A 21843-nucleotide genomic window follows, 5' to 3' on the forward strand; every position below is an offset into this window, starting at 1 on the left:
TTCATCGTAGTAAATAAACATTGCCCGTACATAACGTTGGTGGTTCAACGTTCCTATATCAGTTCTTTCATGTGAGCAGACAGTCACGTACGTCAAAATGGGATATAAGAAAAAAAAAGAAGACGTGTAAGTAATTTTACAATTGCTTTGCGAATTTAATATTCATTTATTGCGATATATAAATACGTGTATAGGCATAGCATTTCGTTTACAAAAATTATCCTTATTTTATTTTACCGTTTTTATAATTATTTAAAATGATTAAACGTCATTTTGATTGATTTCTCGGACATTTTTTAAGTATTCAATTTATTTTTTTAGTATTTTGCGAGAAAAGTATTTTTGGTTTAAATCTACATAAAAATAATTCACGTACAAGTTCATTAATTTAAATAATTATTAAGTTACTATATTTTAGTTATTATTCATTTTCTTCCTCTGGTACATTGTTTTATAAGAGCAGTGATAGCCTAGTGGCTGTAGCGTGCGGCTCTCATCCCTGAGGTCGTAGTTTCGATCCCCGGCTGTGCACCAATGAACTTTGTTTCTACGTGTGTTCTCATTCAAATGGTGAAGGAAACCAGTGTGAGGAATCCGACATGCCTGAGAAAAGTTCGTCGGTGTGTATCCGGCTCTGTAGGCTGATCACCTACCAGCCCCTTACTACCTCTCTACTTGATTAGTTCGATTAACAAATGATCATGAAACAGATTCAGAATTCTAAGGCCCTAAAGTGTTTATCACACATTTTTTTATTACTTATTTTGTTACATCGTATAGAATATTATTCCTTTAATAGTTCATAGTCCTTTGTCATATCGAAACGTGATATGACAAATGACTTGTTCATTTGTAATAACATTTAGATTTTTTGCTTTCGCGAGTATTTACAAAAAAAATGCGCGTTTTAACAACAGACAACAGAGACATAGTCAAATTGCCCTTCTAACAAAAAAATGCACGAAATCACTAAATCGTACTAAACAAATCAATAAGTGAAAAAAATTTAAAATTTTCCTAAATATGTAGAGAAACATTTAAATAATATGTGATATCATCTAAATACTGTATTAAATAAAGAACCTAAAAATAACAATAACAACTAAAATATTTTATTTAAAGGAGTCCCTTTAGGCACGGTTCCGAAGATACTGACAGCGTTCCCCCTGAATAGGTATTGTTTGTTTTAGCTAAATGCCAGCTTTAAGCTATTTCCTTGTAAAGTCTTATTACACTATGACCCTACGGACCAAGGGTCTGTACACCGAATGGGACAAAAACATATTCGGAGCCCTTTATATGCATGTTTTAGGCTTTTCATCCACTTCATAAGCCGCACTAGCTCTGTCGTTGCTTCCATGTAGATGGGCCAGCGTGTCTGACAGGTTGCATCCCATACCAGCACCCGGCCCATCTTCCAAGGAATTAATTCATACCGTCCCGTCTCTTGCCATCGCCTCTTGCAATACCAGTCGATTCAAGTCGACTATACTGATTTATATTACAAATTATATAGAATACGTAACTGCTCCAAAGTCCAATTGATCGCGATGTCAATTGAATTCTAATCATATGTACTGTTTTACTTACATATTTAATCATTTAAACTTTTCTTATTTAGACTTACTAAGTTATATTCCTAAACTGGGTCTTGGCATCTTCAACTCTCTATAATAAAAAATTACTCGTAAGGAGTCTAGAGCATATAACATGATCGAGACAGAAATACGAATGACACGATTGTTGTTGTTTCCAAACTTTCACAGAACGCTCATGGTATTGAAGTATGGTTTGGGCAAGAGCGCCATTTCCTCGTTAAATTGTAATGTTATGCGAGTTTTCTGCCAACCCTGGAGATTCATGTATCTCTTCATCTCTTTTATCAGTACTTATGCACAAGCAGTAATACCCACTGTTTTTTTTCGTATATACCACAATTCTATTCAGATCAGCGCGTCATCATTTATCATCGATCATTGATACCCCATAGATACAATAGTAAAATAATGATGTCTTAATACCTAAATGATTCTTTAGAGTAAAAATATGGTAAATTTGTCGAATCTGCTCCTTAAAACAGTTTCGAATTTTTTTTTCCATATATTTTAATCAATCGGCCACACCATTTGTGCCGTGCAGTAATGTGGTGGCGCATGTTAATCCACACAGAAATTAATTAAAACATCATGGTTTTTTGAAATAAATGAAATAAGGGACAAGTTGGCTTTAACTTAACATAACCTTTTTATATCGTCCTTTTCGACTTATATGTATTACCCCAAATAATATTAAAAAGGCATTTGGCTTTGGAAGCCTTAATATTACATTTACATTTTTATATTTTTAAGGGGTACAGAACCATGCACTTCCTTATTATTACTTGCAGTACTACATGCAAGTCGTCAAAACCGATATAAAAAAATTGGAGCTGTTTTAACATGGAGCCGTGATTCGAAAAAAATGCCAAAAACATTTAAAAACCAACTGATGAGATTAATATGTTACCCGTAGTAATAAACAATTTCATTAATTTATATTTTTAAACCAAATAGGAGTTTATCAATTCAACGTGAATTTCTTTCCTTGTAAGCGATCATGCTGTAATAGCGATATATAAAATTACGTTCAATTTACACGTGCTTATGTAATTAGTAATAAAATGCGATGGTTATAAGTCCGGATTAGATTTGTCAACATACATCGTAATAATAGGTGTTACGGACAGATCTTTATTAGCGTAGATAGTGAAAATATAATAGGAAATCTTAATGTCTAATGAAACGAGACGAAATATTGGGCTACTTTGATTAATTTCCATATTTTAAATTTATCACGATAGACTACGTGAAAAAAGGTTGTAATTTTTTTTTGTTTTTTCAGTTATTTTTTTTATATTAAACAAAAAAATATTTCTTACAGAAAGGAAGAAAGGCTAGAAGAACCTTCGATTTCATATTTCCAAATTGTAAGTATCGCACATAATAAAAGTAAAACGAAAATTTATTTCATTACTACATAATTACTAAATAAACTACTAAATACTTTTGCGTTGACAAAACGCGAAAACTAAATTTAAATTTTGTCTACATGATGAGACAAATGACACTTTTTATTAACAAATTAAAGAGTTAATGAGATATTATGATAGGATTATAGCCCTCATCTCTTGTTTCGTAAATAAAATTATCTGAATGCTAAATATGGTTTTCACAATTTACGATTCATTAATCGTGTTGTAGGAAATTTGATAAAAAGCGTAATTTGTAAATAAATAAGATTAGGTCTACTGAATCCACGATGACAGAAAACAGTAAATATTGATGAAAATATGTATGGAAAATTAATACATTTTATATTTATTTGCAGTCCTTCAAAACAGCGGGTTTTTTTGTGTATCTGCTAGGCATGAAAACAGGTTATGAAGTATTTTTACAGATAACTGCGGAGGGCGGTGCCCCACTCATCTAGTTATATGCTAAACAAATAAAAAACCTATTGATCGTTTGGTTATAACGAAAATCAGAAGCATTACATAAAGTCTTAAAATTTTTGCAAATACATACATATATAATTTAATCTGTAAACATTAATTAATACTGTAAAACATTTCAAGGAAAATTTGCAATTGATGGGCCTTCATGTAAATCCCCAAAGGACGAATAAACAGCCTTCATCGTTGTAGGTCTCACAAATGCTTTGCATTATGAAATAGAACATTTAACTATTATAATTAAGTTAATAATCATTTGTCCTCCTACAGAAACAAATACCATACTATAATGCTTTTACTGAAACAATGTAATAAATTAAGCTCTATAGAAAAAAATAAAATTAAATATTTCCAGTATCGATACGGGAAATGGTACGAGCTACTCGCTACAACCATAGGTGTGTTGGTGGGAGTGCTTAGCGGAGGTGGCGTCTGCTACAACTTGGCCCAATTTGGTGAATTGAGTACAGCCTTCGTGGAGAGAACAGCTCAACAAGATCAGCTATCAAGCTACTTACCTCTAACTAGTTTATTTGGTGGAGGCCGAAGACTGTAAGAAGTCTAAATTATTTTGTTTCAATAATATCCTTATAGACTGATGGACCAATTAGATGAGAGATATTATTTTAATCTATTAACACTGGTACGATTCAAAACAGGATCCAGTATCCCTGGTCAGGCAAACTGATCGTTATATAGAGAACACATAAAATTGTCTATCTGTAATGTAATGATTAATGATTTGTTTTTTTCACACTTGTGAATAAAATAAAATATTGGCTTTAGGGCTAACCAGACGGTAAATATGAAAAAAAACAATATAAGACGAACTTCTATTCTGCACAGGGATTATATCGGGCCTGATTTACGACGAAAAATTGTTTTGTATTGATAAGCATAGATGCTTGATCATTTGTATGCGTATTATCAAAGAAATAATTGCAGAAATAAATAAAAACGAGCACAATGGCACTTCTCGCTTGATTTAGATTGGACAACAAATTCTAATTCAATCGCTGATCACGATCTATCAATCCCCTATTTCTTCCTGTGAACTAAACGGAAACGGCTGCCTTCATATTAATTACAAAGTATATTTGATAATACGATTTGAATTTTTTAGGCACAATGCGTCACACGAAGAGAATATGGAGGCACTGGTTGAAGATGGTAAAGCGATGGCTATCGGTTTATTTGTCTCGGTGTTCATCTCCCTCGTTCTCTGCTTCATATCTGTCTCTCTAATCAGTTGGAGTGCTTTAAGACAGGTAAAATCATATTTATTCAGTTACATTAATCAATAACGAAAATAGTTTATAATTGAAGAATCAGGGCGGTTACTGCCGCGATTAGCTTGTTTCCGTTAAATATTTATAATCAAATTTTACACAACTATACTGAATTCAAATACCTGTCAGCATAAGGCAACTGATCGGAATCCAATCCGATAATTTTTGAGAAAACATCATCATCATACCCAAATATTATTTAATTCCAACGATAAAGGTTAACAACATTTATTTAAAAAAATTCAAAAGCTTCAAGAAATTGTCTACGAAATCAATTCCTCGTCATTTTTTTATAATTGATTCCTTATTGTCTTGTATGAAAAGAATCAATGCTTATTAATTTATATCTTGCCTTGGAGACATCTTTTGCAATTGCTGACATAGCCAATTGTTTTAATTGGTGACCTTGATTTATGTTTACGAGCGCATCGCTTTAAACAGAAATTTATTTAATCTAATGAACACATTATTAACGTCGTAAAAATTAATTTTTCTAGGTACATATATACTTTTTGGATTTAAAAGCTCTCTCTAGACGTTAATACGGGCAAATGGAAGTGTATTGCGTGTTATTCTTGTAATAAGTATCTCAAAGGTCTTATTAAATTGATATCAACGAGTTTTACCTACTAAATCATAAAATTCGTTCGTTTCGTAAGAGACTCCTAATGCTTGCAGAGTTAATATAGTATAATTAATAATAGTAGATAATTCAAAATCAATCGGTGAATTATGTTAATTTCTTTTATTAGCAAACTTCTGACCCTTTATTAGATTGATTATTTATTTCTAGTCATAATGTTATTGCTACTAGAAAATAGCGTAATTTTTCTTGTCTAACCGACAAGTATGAGGCAAGAGAGGTATGTCAGAAGCGTAGCAAGTGCAGATCCGTGGTCTCTGCCTACCCCTTTGGAAATAAGGCGTGAATGTATAAATAAGAATAAATATGTTTGATTATTTTTTTGATAATTATTTTTTTTTAGGTTACTCGAATTCGTCTCATGTTCCTACATTCCGTACTACGACAAGATATGACTTGGTTTGATACTGATACCGAATTCAATTTGGCATCTAAAATGTCTGAGTAAGTTATAAACTATTTTAATATTTTATTAGTCATCACCACAATCTTTTAGGTATTTTTATGTTCTTTTTCCACCATACAAAATACTTATGTAATCAGAGGATCAGATGTTTATGCACTGAGGCTGAGTCTAATAGAATTTATATTCCTCGTACGATAACGAGTTACGGCAAGTAAACATCGCGGGGAAGCACTAATGGAGTACTGAAAAATCGACAGGTTCAGGTTGATCAAATTACAAATTACATAAATACATGAATATTCAACCGAAATAAATGATAGAAGACCATTAAATAATTAACGTACTCATATTGCGAATTCCGCTAAAATGGACTTATTTTAGGAACATGATGAAGCTAAAGGAAGGCATAGGAGAAAAAGTAGGTGTTGTAGCAAATCTTGTTGGAACAGCGATCATTTGTCTCTGCCAATCATTCCCTCAAGGATGGGAATTGACGCTGGCGTGCGTGACTGTAGTTCCCTTTTCAATTGCAGCCTCGGTTGTACTATCAAATGTAAGTATTTGAATTCATCACTTTGACTTGTAATATCGATATAAGAATAGTATGTTTCAAATGGAATGTGTAGGCAATATAAAATACATTTTTATGCAAGGATCAGTTCGGACTGGAAGGAACATTAATGGTAAACACCAAATAAAAAATCCCCTTTAAAAGATATTCAAGTGTATTAGACGGAATGTTTTGAATTATTTCATTTACATTTTATAAATATCATTGTTATTCTTAATATTGATTGAAGACAAAACAAAGAACGAATACGGCTTTGCCCAAAAATATTCTACTAAACGTAAAGATAAATAAAAAATATTTTTTATATAAATATCTTCCAGTATCAAACGCGATCATCTCACCGTGAAATGGGCTTCTATAGTAAAGCGGGTAAACAAGCCGAAGAAGTGTTAAAGTCAGTAAGGACGATCGTGGCCTTCGGTGGAGAAAGCAAAGAGGTTGAAAGGTGTGTTAAAAAGTATTTATTGTAGATTTTTGTTTGATGTCAATGGCCGCTGTGTATAAATACTGATCTATATTCCAAGAAATTACGATTATTTTGGTAATAATATAGAGGTAAAAATAGATATGGGTAAAAAGTATAGTTAACTGTTATTATCAAGATATTTTTAACATCGTACGTGTTATATTTAAGAACGCACAGTTACGTCTTATTAAAATCCAATGGCACTACAACCTTTTAGATTTGATTTTTTAAAGGCAAGTAGGTGATCGTGTCTGATTGGTATGCCTTTGTCATTGTTTTCCTTTACCTTACGAGCGACTATAAGCGAACATAGAAGGAAAGTTCACTTTTGCACAGCCGAGGTTCAAACCTACGACCTCAGGGATGTGAGTCACATGCTGAAGCCAACGCTGCTCATTTCCATTGTATTAAATATCTTCTTAATATGCCCAAGTCACCGCCCTTAAAGGAAATAAAGCTCTTAAGTATAGTGCCTGAAATTATTTTACACATAGGTATCGTCGCCTTTTGGAGCCCGCGGAGAAGTATGGTCGAAAGCGTGGCTTCTACACCGGGCTAGGTACTGGCTTCAACTGGGTTCTCACATACTCATTGAATGCAATTGGTCTTACTTATGGCACACGGCTTATACTCAACGATATGGACAAACCAACAGACGAAAAGAAATACCTCGTTGGTATAGTTTTTAATGTAAGTATTAATGCGCAATATAAATTTCTACGAATCTTTCTTTCAGTAAAATCACTGTTAAAGTGATAATAATTACAAATTCCTTATTGACTCACTTTTATATTATTATGAAAAAATATTTTATATAATAAAACAACTCCTTTTAATTTTTTTTTCTTTTATTTATTGCTTTTTTGATTATTATTATTTCTTCCTTTCAGATACTGTTCTCTGTGTATATGGCGACACAGTCGATCACACTGTGTGTGCCCCATATGGAGATATTTGCTTCAGCTCGCGGTGCCGCAAGTAGTCTTTTCAGTTTACTGGAAAGAAAACCAGTAATAGATAGCCTAGATGAGGGAGGTCTCTCCCCCAGACGAGTAATAGGGGAGATATCTTTAGAAGATATACATTTCAGCTACCCATCTAGACCAGATGTCAAAGTTCTCAAAGGCTTTTCTCTGAATATAAAAGCTGGAGAATGTGTGGCACTTGTAGGATCATCCGGTTGCGGCAAATCTACGATTCTACAACTCGTACAGCGACTATACGATCCACATCTTGGTACAGTTAAAATCGATGGGAAGAATGTGAGGAGTCTTAATTTAGGGTGGTTGAGGAGCTCTCTTGGTAAATATTCATTTTAGTACTTAAGACTAGGATAATATAAGTGTGATATATATCAATTCGAAATTTTTCAGGCGTGGTGGGTCAAGAGCCAGTTTTATTCAAAGGCACAATTTTTGATAACATTGCGATCGGTTGTCCAGAAGTTACACGTGAAGACGTCCAAAAAGTTGCAGAAATGGCTTACGCCCACGATTTCATTTCGCATCTGGCAAATGTAAATATCGTGTTATTTACTTTTTAAAAAATAATTAAACAATGTACTCACATTTTATGGAATTTTCAGGGTTATGATACCGTTATAGGGGAGAGAGGAGCTTCACTATCAGGTGGCCAGAAACAAAGGATAGCTATAGCGCGGTCTCTTCTCAGGGAGCCAGCCATTTTATTACTGGATGAGGCAACATCCGCTCTGGATCCTCATTCTGAAAAACAGGTTCAAGCAGCTCTTGACCGAGCAAGTGCTGGTCGCACTACGCTTACTGTATCTCACAGGTTTGTTTCAAACATTTTAGTTTGTTTAGTAGGTAATCAAGCACACAACAGGAGCCTTCTAAATATGAAAGACCCTATTTTATAGCTGCTGGTTTGAAAACCATTAAAAAGCGCATTTTTTTCAGATTATCAACTATTCTTAATGCTGATAGGATAATTTATATGGATCAAGGAGTTATTATGGAACAAGGGACACACGATGAACTCATGAAAGCTAAAGGTATCTTTATCATTTATTCAAAGCAAAACCTTTATATATACGTCCTTTAATCATGTTTAGGTATCTAGAAATCTACTGATAAAAACTATTGATATTAGTTCAAAAGTAAACCACTGAAAAAGATTTTTAAGAACTGAAAGTTCTCTAGACTAGGAATTTGATTAGAATTATTTGAATAGAATAAATCGGTAATAAAATACAAAAATCCAATCTTAAGGTCACTATTACAAGCTTGTTACAAATGGCAAGGACATCAAAGAGCCAGAAGTTATCGAAACCTTACAAGAAGAGAACGTAGAAAATGGTGATGCCAACGAAGTTTCTTTGACTCCACGACATGATGTAAAGCGAAGGTCAACTAAGAGGATTGTAAGGCATCACTCGATCAAGCGAGGTAATATATATTTTTTTTTACTAATAATATTTTAACTAAATTCATAACTTACTGACGTTCCTTTGTGGGCATAGGCTAAATAGGCATGTAGCTTACCTAACCCATTATAAGTTTCAAACAGCAGTGTTGGTCTAGTGAGCTGGGTCTAGTGAGCTACGTAAGGCCTATTGTTCCTTTATTCTGTGTGAAAAATGGCATGCTTCCGTCAAGACATTCAGGAACTTTGACCGTATTCGGAATCCCTTAACGTTGTGTCAGGCACGGAATGCTAATCATCTAGTTCCGTTTAAGTAATAAGGCAATATAATCTGATACCAAGACCCATAAAAGGTTACGTCATGTATATATCAATATTTTTGTTTTAAGATTCCCATGACTGGATGACTCCCCGCGCTTCTATTTCTTCAGTTATATCTACAGGCTTACAGAATTTCATTTACAATAATGATTATGAATCTGAGGAAGAAGATAAAAGTGATGAAGAGGTAAATAATAATTAATACTATATTTACATTGTAATATAAAATATATATAAAACAGAAAATCAAATGTAAATGGGCGATCTGATAAAAACAGTTTATTTTACATATAATTTTTGTCTTCGTTTTCTAGGTTACTAATAATAATTCTAGGTCACGTAATTATTTATTAACGCACTCGTCCATTTACAGTGAGTCGTTTTTATATTTAAAATTTGTCTTTCAGGAAATAAAACCCCTAAATGATTGGCAATTAATGAAATTAAATTCTCCCGAATGGGTGTATATTGTTATTGGTTCGATAGCTGCGTTCGCGCAAGGTACATGTTTTCCGGTCTTCGCTTTGCTATTCGGATACACGGCTGGGGTACGTATTCAATGGCATAAAGGAACTATAGTGTGTGAGCTGTATGATAAATAAGATAATTTTTTGACTTTCCAAATACGATTAAGAACCGTCTTTGTCTCATAAACCAACTTTAACGTTTTATTTTTGTTTAAGAGAATCGGCTAAGAGGCTGCTTTTAGCTCAACTTACTGATATTAAACGTTGAATTCAAATAAAATAAACTAAAGATCCCATCTAGTCATTTTTCTATAAATTCAATGGCAGTTTAGATAGACGTATACCATACACTAATAACTAATCGGAGAGCCGGTTAATTTCTATTTTACATAAACCTCTTCTAAGACCTTTCACGTCTAGCTTTACGTAGTCACATAGGGCGGGTTCCTCCAGTTATATCATCTTGCCATCCTTTTATTTGTCTTCTTCCTTCCTTTTCACACAGCGAGGAAGGGGTTAAGTATTTTACAGCCAAAAAGGCTATTATTCCTTCCAATAAAATAATTGTAACATTGCAGATTTTCATTTTACAAGATCGAGACGAGATTATATATTTGGCGGATATGTATTCGGGACTCTTCATAGTGGTTGCGGCAGTTGCTGGCCTGTCTATGTGTCTACAGAGCGTTACATTCACTAGTGCAGGACTCAAAATGACAACTCGGCTTAGATATCAGTACTTCGGGGCACTTTTGAAACAGGTAAATTAGGCAAAGACTATCATCCGTTATTCTAAAAGACTTTATCTCCTATAAGACCTATAATAAATTTAATACCTATAAAGACGCGTGTGCACATTTTAATACTTTAAAAATCTTGACGAAAACAATACGATTTATTGCTACTACATCATCTCAAATAAAATTAATTACAGCTCCCTTCTAGAAAAGTTTCCCTTTCTTGTTCCTGCCTACCAGGCTCGTAATCGTACTTTCATGTTCCTCACATCAACACTATGCAAAAAACTCAGTTTTGTATCGCCCAGTCCGGACATACAATGACCACTATTTAAGCCATGACTTGTTTAGGCTATCGTGAAATATGGTTAAAAAGTGTATTAAGAATATCCAGAGCGCAAAATCACCTGCATCATGAGCACACCCCACATACTCACCATCACGTACCTACATATCTTCAATTTTACACAATCACACAACACAGCCAAATGCCAATGTAGGTACCACTTAGCTAAATTTATTGATTACTTTTTGTTTGGTTGTTCCCTTTTGTTAATCTTTGAACCTTTTTGTAGTAAAATGTATTCCAACTTTGGCTATAATTTAATTGTATTTGTTTATAATTATATATAATTTACGTTAGCTGTAGCATTACGAAATAAAAAAAATAAGACATACCATGTTCCTCACAGAGTTTTCCTTCACCATACGACTCACTCATGAAATGGGCACAAAGACTGAAACTCCATTGGTGAACCCCACGAATCTAAGTCACACGTAAAAGCCACTAGGCCAGTGTAGAGAATACCTCAAATGCACATAACATATTTTTCCTATTTGCTATTGCAAGAACAACGACAGCTGATCATCCAACTACTGAAGAAACTTAAAAGTATTTTATTTTACAGGAAATAGGTTTCTTTGACAGAGAAAAGAATACCGTTGGTTCTCTTTGCGCCAGGCTCAGTGGAGATGCAGCCGAGGTCCAAGGTGCCACTGGACTTAGAACTGGTCTGATTATACAAGGAACTAGTTCTGTCGTGGTCGGATTTATAATGGCTATTTGTTACAATTGGAAGCTTACACTGGTTGGCACAGCTTTCTTACCACTGGTGAGTAGTATAACGATACGGCTGCAATAACTGCTATGTTTATAAATTTATACAATTATATTTTGCACATTACAGATGGTTGGCAGTATTTGGCTAGAAGGTAGAGTTTCACAAAAATCACAATCAGACGAGCGTGATGCAATGGAATCAGCTACTTCTATAGCCACTGAGGCAGTCGTCAGTATTAAAACTGTTCAGAGCTTAGGTAGGATATAACTCCAATATTCAATTTAGTACTTAACAGTTTTATATGAAAAAAATAGAACATAGGTAACACTGTCTCATCTGTTGTAAGCCCTAAGTTAGGTTAAATTGTAGAGAGATATTCTGTATGAAAAAAAAAACTAATTTAAGCAAATGCATAGTTGCACCATGTATTTGTAGCATACAGACTAACGGCGCGCTTATGTTGCCTACATTTCTCTTTTAACAGATTCGATAAATCATAAGTAATCGCAACTAGTCTTTGTATCGTGCGGGTGTAGGGGATGCATCATACATCGAATCTAGGGATTGTGGACTGTGGTGCACATCACATCACAGCTAATTCTAAGACAAGAACATGTCCACTTTCAGGTATTGAGAAGATATTCCTAAAGAAATTCCACGATGCGTTACTTGAATCATGCGTAGCTGTGACTTCTAAAACTAGATGGAGGGGTATAGTACTCGGTCTGGGCATATATATCCCGTTTATGTCCTACTGTTCGGCTACCGTGTATGGTACTATGCTTGTGGCCTACGAAGGGCTGCCATACAATATTGTTTTGCTGTAAGTGTAATAATTTTTCGATAATTATGTTTTTCAATACCAATAAAAAAAATTACTTTATATGCTAGACTCCGATTTCGTTTTGAATATGTTTAGATCGACATTTGGGAGTAAACATTGTTTTATAAAAGATACAAGAACTATAAACTACTTTGTGATAGTCAAACAGCTACTTTTGTTTGGTTAAAAATGCAATACATATAAATGCTTCTGCATTCATATTTCTAATGAATTATTGTCGAATCTCTTAATATTTCACGACGAACGTGCTCAGCGCAACGCTATGAATGCAGCTGCTGTATTTATACGTAGGATAATTCATAAAATGATCTCTTTTGAGAAAAGTTTGTTTCTTGTTTCCTGATTAATGTAAGTAATTTGAGAGCTTAAGTGAAATCTTATTCATATTATAACACTTTGCATTAGGAGAATTTAAATTTAAATCTTTCTAATAGTGGTGCTTGTGCATGTATTACAGGGTCAATGAAGCTCTCATGTACGGAGCATATATGTTGGGACAGTCGCTTGTTTATGCACCCAGTTTTAACTCAGCCAGAAGTTGCGGTGCCCGAATATTATCAGTTATCAACAGAGAACCAAAGGTTCAAACCAAACCGGGTATCAAAGATAGGAAGGAATGGGTAAGTTATTATTAATGTTATTATAAATATTTATTATTAATATAATACATAAATTTCTTATTTTTAGTAATTTTAATTTTATATTATTAGCAAAAATAAATTTAAATTTAAAACAATTCTAGAAAACCGTTTTCCCCTAAAACTAATTTGTACGTCCAGGTCATCCCGACGAAATTCGTTTTATTGAGTGAAACTGGAATATATTTTAATTATTATTACTTTTAGACTGCCACTGGAAATTTCTCCATCAAAGAAGTGGAATTCTCATATCCAACACGACCAAATCAACGTATATTAAGAGGGATCGACCTTAAAGTGGAAGCTGGAAAGACTGTCGCTCTTGTTGGTTCCTCTGGTTGCGGGAAATCTACCATATTACAACTTTTCCAGCGTTTTTACGACCCTGATACTGGAACCATCGTATGTATTAATAACAATTAGTTGCACAATTATTATATCTATAATATTTTACTACATTGTCTACAATGATTGCCCGTTCACACGTCGATGTTAACTTTGCGAATCAATTGGCATTTTGAATGACTGCCTGCTTTTAACACTTTCCGAAATAGCCTCCGGTGCCGAAGTATTCTGGAACCGTCAATACAGTCGTAAGTATTAGTTCAAGTAAACTGCACACAATTTACTAATACCGTGATGACGTAGTAACACCACCCACCAGTGGCACTAAAAACTGGCCTTGGCCTAAGATTTCTGTATCTGCTCAATGATCTTATTCTTTCAAGTAAGTCATTCTGTGTATAAAGCACGTAACAGCCACTAGGCCAAAACTGATAACGAGAGCCAAATATTATTAATATTATTTACTGATCATATAAAACATTTTTATGCTAATTATTTCCAGCTTAAAATACAAAGCTTGTCAGTTACTAAAAACTTCAAATAATATAAATTAATTAATTTTTTAATTATATTAATAACGTATAGAGTAATTATCTTGTAATGTTGTACCAGGTTACTGCTGGTATCTTCGTAAACATCATAGAAGGCTTTAAAAATGAAAAATTTAAATACGTCATGCGAAAAGCTTAAATAAAATACTCTATGAACATTTATTTTTAATATCCTTTTTAGTACTCAATAAAATTTGATTAACGCGTCAATTTGACAATAAATACTAAAGTTATATATAAACAGATTTTGCTTTCATTACACATATTATAATGGGTCAAATATTGGGGACATGGAACACTCGACATCTTGGTCTTAAAATGGACGAGAAGCCAACGTTTGGCGAAACGGCTGGTTTTAAATATTCTAGGACAAAACGGGAGGCTTGTGCACAAGAGAATCATTTGATATCAGCAAAAATTCCACCAAAATACAGAGACTACTGCGCGCATTGTTTACTGGAATATTCTGTGTGCCGATACAAAAATTGGCCGTTACTCTATAAGTGTGCTCACGAGAAACACAATTACCTTAACTGTGAGAAGAACGATTATGTTATAAGATTAAAGGAATTCGAGAGAGAAAGAAGACTACGCGAACGCGAAATAAGAATACAGAAGACAAAGGCTTAGTTTATGATAATAAATTTTCAAAGTTATTTATTCCTGATACTTTTATTGGCTGTATAAATTTGGTTTTTATTGTTGTCTCATTTTCCGATTAAGAAACACATGAGCTTGTATATTAGTTGGTACAAGAAGCTTAATAATTTTTCTATGCATCGAGATGCTTTAAATAAAAACAATGAAATTATTACCGCGAGTTTAATTGAATTTGTCTAGAAAGGATACTATGAAAATTATAGATATACTGATACATGCTAACGTATCATCTTTTATTATTATAACTTGAACAATAGTATTTTATTTATTTGAAAATTTCAGGAATACATGTTATTAAATAAAAAATACGTTTAATCTGGAACATAAGATCATCAAGATATCCCTTATTCCACGTCATTAAAATCGAACCTGTAGGTATCCCTACTTATCAGCAAAGAAGACAGAGGGTCTTAGAAGAATACATAACATCATATAGACCAATTGATATGAATATCTCACCTTCGCCAAGTTATGATTTCCAAAAAGGCCTGTACAATTAGGAATGTTCCCTTGACTTTCCTACTGAGAATGTTCCTTTAAAAACTTTCTTTAGCAGTTCAGTCGTCCGAGTAATCAATAGATAAAAAGTCTGCAACGGATTATGAGAGTTTTTACACCGGTTAACCAGTATAAAATGCCCACAATTGAGATTTGTTCACTACAATTATTCTGTGTTTTATATGTATCTAATTGAACGCAATACCTATTTTTCATTAGGAAATGGATGGACGTGATATACATGCTGGTCTAACTCTACCTCGCTTGAGACGTCAACTCGGCGTGGTCCAACAGGAACCAGTACTCTTCGACCGGACCATTGCTGAAAACATCGCATATGGAGACAACAACCGGAAAGTTACCATGCATGAAATAATTGCAGCAGCAAAAGCAGCGAATATACATAATTTCGTTGTTTCATTACCAAAGGTTTGTATAAAATTAATCCAGAATATAAATGCATTTTTTATTGGGTTTTGATGTTATATCATAAAAAGATATTTCATAGATAACACAGAAATAACCATGAATGGTTGCATATTAGTTATGGATTATAAAAAAGCTAAAATATATTTGTGAGGGTCCGTACTCCGTATCCCCTAATTGAAGTATGGGACAAACACAATAGCTATGTGTGGTTTGTTGAAAATATTTTCTAACCGGTTTATTAGACTATAATGTAACTTGGTACTCCATATATGTGCAGAAATGATAAATGACTTTAACACAGGGCTATGACACAAACCTTGGATCAAATGGTGCTCAATTATCCGGTGGGCAAAAGCAAAGAATTTGTATCGCCAGAGCTTTGATACGATCACCACGACTCCTCCTGCTGGATGAAGCGACATCAGCTTTGGATGCAAACAGTGAACGCGTAAGTCTAAAATAAACTCTAGGCCATCCAAACCTACACATTACTTAACAAGTAAATGTGAATGCATAAAGCTGCTGTAAGAAACACAATAACATAACAATATTAAAATGAAAATAAAAAATTGAATGAACAAAATAAATACAGCAAAAAAAGGACCCTGATGAACAAAAGTCAGGGGTGGGTTCGCAGCTCCATAAAAAGAAGAAAAAAAAACCTACAAATTTTAGTCGATTTTTTAAGGCCAAATAAATACTTGTATTACTATCTATTATGACAGTAATTTATACAGCAATTAAGCATCGGTATCACAAAAAAAATCAATTTATTATTTATAACATTTGCAGGCGGTGACTGAAGCTTTAGAGAAAGCTGCTAAAGGACGTACATGTATTACAATCGCGCATCGGTTATCAACCATCAAAGATGCAGATTTGATATGTGTTGTTGATAAAGGTAGGATTAACTACATTAATAATACTTGAGCTATTATGTATCATAATGCATTTAGTAATGCAGACCACATCTATTTATACCACGTCTGTAATAAGATGAAGACATCAATATTGATTTATATCATGTCATGTTATTAGTCCCTTTAAATTATCAACAGTTCAACACATTTTATATGTTCAGCATATAATATTATATAGTTTAAAGAGAAGGCATATCTTCCCGTATTGTTTATGTCGATAGTTGAATTTACTTTCGGATTCGCATCTTCATATGTATATGAAATAGTAAAATGACTTGACATTTCAGGTAAAATTGTTGAAAGCGGTTCACACACAGAATTGACAAATCTAAAAGGCTTCTACTGGAGGATGGGTAAAGGTCAACAGATGGCTTAAAATAACCAAAAATTTATCTAAGTATTATATTAAGTTTTAAATAAAACAAGGTAATAAATTTTGACGTTTATTTTATTACATTGAGGTTCCTACTACAAAATTCTCCTTATTAACCCTGTTTTAGACTGGCTTCTTACCCGTAACAGTTGGCTTTCATCTTTTGATTTTACAATAAAATTACGAAACCCACAAAGCCAATGTAAAAATAGTTAAACTTTGGGCACATTTGAAAAGAATATACATTACAGAACTCATATTTTGATTTTAATTATTCAACATGGTTAATACGCTATAGCGAAGATATATACATATTCATTTAACACCAAAAATAGATACGGTTTCTACTTAAGGAACGGATTTCTCTAACAAAAATAAAATATGTTTTCCGTAATGTATATAACATATATAAGTAGATCTTGAGTTATAAAATATATTATTTACCGGTTAGAATCATATCAATATTTTCGATAATATTTTTTCATAGACATTTAGAATGTTATAACTCAAGGATATTTTCTATATTTAAAATACCATAGAATAATCAATGGTGACCTATTTGGCGTAGCTTCACTGTACGAAATAATAAAATTATGGCAAGCAAAACAAATTAATTAACACAATTATAAACTCTAAATTATAAGGTTCAATATGCACCAAGAAAATCATAATATTATGTTCATACATACTATATTGTATATGCGACATTAAACTTAATCTACAAACAACATTCATTTAAACATATGATAATTCAAAAAAAATTTAACGAAAAATATAAATTCTTAAATTTAACTAATATATTATAGGAAGTACAATTTAGTGCATTAACGTTTAAATGTATGCCCAAGAAATTTGATAACTTTGATAAATAAAATCATTCATTGTATATGTTTTAACGTTTATCTGATGAATTGTATTGTAAAAATTAATGTAAATAATTATTTATAAACTAAAATTAAAACTTAAAAGATATCAACAACAACCACTGATAATGTATGATAAATGGAAACATTTAAATTTATTTTATAATTTACAATATTGTCATTTATATGTAAATTACTACTAAAAAGCTAAATCAGGGTTTTAACTAAAGTACTCTTTCGTCTCTTTCTTTGTATTCCATATTGAAAAGAGATCGGTGAGTGTTTTAGTAAAAACTGTACACTTGACTCATTACGAATGAGTATTTAAATGTGTAAACCACAAAAGCTTTCAAAATTTGTAAATGTCAAAGTATGTGTATAAAAATTGTAGTTTTTTTTATATAACGCTTTAAAATTCCCTAACAAATGTATGAAACGCACCAGTCGATACATTTTCGTCTTAAGGTCATTCACGAGATGAAGCATTAAGATAGATTTCGTTAGTTATTATCGATACGAATACTTAAAAACTAACAAGGTGCGAAATAAATTTTGACACCGCATAAAGAAGCCCAATTCAATTAAGCATCTTTTATATAAATCTAAAGAAACGGTCACTTTTTAACCTTTTCGTTCTTCTAAATTAGTCTGGTTTTGTATTTATTTGTAAATTTTAATCGAAACAGTATCGCTGCGATAAATATACAGCGCTCTCATTAGTGTTAACAGAATAAATGTCACATACTTGTTTGGCGAGGCTTACACCCCAAAACTAATATTTTATACCAAAATTCCCTTTCCAACCAAACGTAACGTAAACGTAGAGTTACGAAATAATTTTCAACCTCACATTCTCAGAATTAAATGTACCTGTATTTAAAAAAAATAACTTTTAAAGTAGTTTTCAGATGGTGTCAAAATATATAACGTTTGTTACAAAAACTATAGTTATAATGATTAATAAAAATAAAACTATATTAATGTTAATTCAGAATCACAATTCCGATTCTATCCTAAAATAATGCAAAATAATGATTGCACAGCCTTTTCGAAAATAATGAGACAATCTTGTTTTAAACTACAGCATTAACATGCATTGTGCTATGAAAAATATATACACTCTGAAAAGAGGGTTTCATATTTATGAAACAAAAAAAAAATACTTCTGTACTGATTTAATTAACCGAGACTCACCGATTATAATATATACCGCCTAAACCTACTCTCGTATACAACTTTAAAATCAATCATAAATAAAATAATAGCCGTCCAAATCTTGATAAGTGTCACTTCACCGCAATCACAACCACCGGTCCCATTCCGGATGGATGTCATCAAGGTACTTACTGGAACAAGTATTTTACTAGTGTGTGTGTGTGTCAGAAATGATATTCTAATATATATATAGATAATTCCCCAATGACAGACCTATAGAAGTTGAAAATCTTTCGAATACATTTCCGGCTTCCAATCCCAGATTAAGGTTGCTTAAGGTAAATAAAATTTCTTATATTAAGCTAAGGGGATTTGGAAAAACATTCCTACACATACTCCTTTTGAAATTGAAAATTTGTGATATTTACCAATTTATTCGTGGTGATGTGGGTGATGCGGTAAGTGTGGTGGTTGCGTATGAGGTGGATAAGTCACATTTCGGCTGGTCGAACCTTCGTACATTATTTGTCCAGGCAACCGCTGATTTTGCTGGGGTTCCTCATTGGGGTAGGGATTCTGAACCTGAAAATATGATTTTTCTTATTAGAGCTGATTTTGATTTTTTATTATTATAGAGCTTACACTGTATATATGTATATATATATATATATATATATATATACACAGTGTAAGCTCTATATGCGACATTGATGCGACTGTGATTTTTATGGCGTTATAGAGGGTTGTTAAATGGAGAGTAGAAAAATTAAGTGTAGTTATGATGTGTAAAAAAATCGACTCTCACGGTCTGATTTCAGATTGAAAACAATCTCAGATTTTGGATTAATTATTGGGTTCTGACGTAAATCTATAAACGATTAGGTATTTGTTATCAAAGTGGCTTGAGCTTCCCCATAGACAGAGGTGTGAGACAGTGAGAACCGCTTTTACCAAAACTGCTTTTCGCCATTATGAAAAAATATAATAATAACAAACTGCACCTGAAAAAGTTCTGGTCTAATCATATATATACGCTGAGCTGAATAAAAAAAACAAGAGTTGCCGAGTCAAAGAAGCAGACAAGTATGACAAAAAAATTAAATGGAAGTGGATAGAGCACGTGACGTAACAATGGAAGTTGGACAAAACGAGTGATGTAATGGAACAGGACCAAAAGATAATCGACACAAAAGACGACCCCAAATGAAATGGGAGGACAACCTATCTAAAAATGCTAGTCTATCAAGTATGAGATAGAAGTTATTCCTACGAGGAGGTTTTTACCAGAGATAAAACCTCCTTGTCTAAATGTCTTGTAAAAATGTCTATGGATAGTTAGTTTATTATTCACAATAGTTAATAATTATTACTTATTACAAATTTTTAAAATTAAATATGCATTTAATCACAGCCGTTGCTTTTGATGACTACTATTTTAACCTATATCGTAACATTTCAATTTTCAAAGACATTTCAAAATCCTTCTAGTTTTTCATACGAAAAAAACTGACATGTTTCCTTACATTAATAAGCGGTTGGAGCATCCCAAGCCTGGCCAGCAACAGTTGCTCCTTCACCTGCCGCAACTCTTCCTGCTGCCGCACTATCATCTGTTGCAATTCTTCATGCTTGCGTTGGAGCTGCCCCTGCCACGGCCACTAGCTCGCATCATCGTAACCAAATGCTCATTACACCGGGCTCTATATTTTTACTCGTTTTTTTTTTTTTTTTTACGAGAGCTCATCTGATTTTCGGTAAAAATTTTACTTTTTAAAGTAATACATAAGAAAGCCCGGTGTAAATCTGAATTAAACACCTAATAAAGTGATCGATAATTTTGAGATTATGTATGTATCAACATTTTTTTTTAGTTAACCGTGATTAAAATAAACCTTATACATTTAGATATTGAAATTATACCTTAATTAAATCATGAATAAAATCCCACCTGTATTTGTGTTTGATCTGATACAATCACTGGCAATGAAGGCAATATAGGTATTACACCCGGTACGCTCACAGTACCAACATAAGGAGCTGGTTCAAGGTACTGAGCACCGATTCCATGTTGTGGTGCGACTGTGGGTTCAACCGGCTTGTGTTGCTGCTGATACATCCTAGCACGACTTGAGTTAAACTCTTCACTCATAGTACGAGATTCTTCCATATGGGACGATGCTTCCTTACTCTGAAATTGTATTTATTTATTATCATTAGTTAACAGGACAAGCAATTAAATTATTAAGAAATCTTGAAGGCACTAATAAAATATGAAACACTCCATATACTAATAAGTCATAATATATAGTCATACATATTATATTAACGAAGCATAATATGAACTACATTTTAAATTTAGTTATGATTATAGCAAAAAAAATGCTGTATGTTTTGATATACGAATATACTGATACTAAGTTTTTGAGGTGTCTGGCATATAACCGACGGCTATTTTCTTCAACTCCCCCATTCCATATTATAATTTGACAATGAACACGAAAAAATATGTGAAATGGCGCAAATGGTAAGAAGTAAATTTAAAATAATACACGTGTACCAAATTCAAAATAATTAATAAGTTGAAAGAAAAGAAAATTTATGAAACAGTATTTATGGCCAGACTAGTTATAGTGTATGGCTAAATCGCTTGCCCTGGTGAACAAAGTCGTCTTAAAAAAACACTAATACAACTGTTTTAATGTTTTCATTTGGTGTAATGTACTGTAATTTG

At 32.9% G+C, this 21843-nt stretch overlaps 3 protein-coding genes across 6 annotated transcripts in view; 2 read left to right on the forward strand and 1 right to left on the reverse strand.

The window, feature by feature from the left end:
- Positions 1-17159, forward strand: LOC110999014 (multidrug resistance protein homolog 49). Its single transcript, XM_045634337.1, has 25 exons — positions 1-126; positions 2920-2965; positions 3846-4042; positions 4614-4758; positions 5766-5866; positions 6210-6381; positions 6720-6844; positions 7360-7555; positions 7756-8167; positions 8239-8381; positions 8451-8659; positions 8785-8879; positions 9097-9273; positions 9640-9758; positions 9979-10119; positions 10617-10799; positions 11684-11887; positions 11963-12092; positions 12464-12659; positions 13138-13300; positions 13526-13720; positions 15592-15801; positions 16103-16249; positions 16594-16702; positions 17009-17159. Exons 1-25 carry the CDS (start codon positions 98-100, stop codon positions 17095-17097), a joined length of 3933 nt encoding a protein of 1310 aa, XP_045490293.1. The 5' UTR covers positions 1-97; the 3' UTR covers positions 17098-17159.
- LOC110999022 (NADH dehydrogenase [ubiquinone] 1 beta subcomplex subunit 7) lies at positions 14415-15118 on the forward strand. The gene has a single exon (XM_022267898.2). The coding sequence runs from the start codon at positions 14485-14487 to the stop codon at positions 14842-14844; it is 360 nt and encodes a 119-aa protein (XP_022123590.1). The 5' UTR covers positions 14415-14484; the 3' UTR covers positions 14845-15118.
- The window catches only part of LOC110999032 (circadian locomoter output cycles protein kaput), a 13360-nt gene continuing 8668 nt past the window's right edge, over positions 17152-21843 (reverse strand). For 2 of the 4 annotated variants that reach the window (XM_045634340.1, XM_045634338.1), the window contains exons 12-15: positions 21061-21300; positions 20636-20770; positions 19541-19694; positions 17152-19303 (exon numbers count right to left, since the gene is read on the reverse strand). In XM_045634340.1, the coding sequence (XP_045490296.1) occupies positions 19545-19694; positions 20636-20770; positions 21061-21300 (525 nt within the window). In that variant the 3' untranslated portion in view covers positions 17152-19303; positions 19541-19544. The remainder of the gene's footprint in view (positions 19304-19540; positions 19695-20635; positions 20771-21060; positions 21301-21843) is intronic. The other 2 variants (XM_045634341.1, XM_045634342.1) reach the window with 2 other exon arrangements.

Source organism: Pieris rapae, chromosome Z (genome assembly GCF_905147795.1).
Source record: "Pieris rapae chromosome Z, ilPieRapa1.1, whole genome shotgun sequence".
NCBI classification, from domain to species: Eukaryota; Metazoa; Arthropoda; class Insecta; order Lepidoptera; family Pieridae; genus Pieris; species Pieris rapae.

Excerpts from the sequence above, each read along its gene's own strand:
- LOC110999014 (XM_045634337.1), top strand. The coding sequence starts at position 98 with ATGGGATATAAGAAAAAAAAAGAAGACGT. Across the intron at positions 2,966-3,845 it reads CGATTTCATATTTCCAAATT|TATCGATACGGGAAATGGTA; the intron begins GTAAGTATCGCA and ends AAATATTTCCAG. Across the intron at positions 10,120-10,616 it reads TATTCGGATACACGGCTGGG|ATTTTCATTTTACAAGATCG; the intron begins GTACGTATTCAA and ends GTAACATTGCAG.
- LOC110999022 (XM_022267898.2), top strand. The coding sequence starts at position 14,485 with ATGGGTCAAATATTGGGGACATGGAACACTCGACATCTTGGTCTTAAA.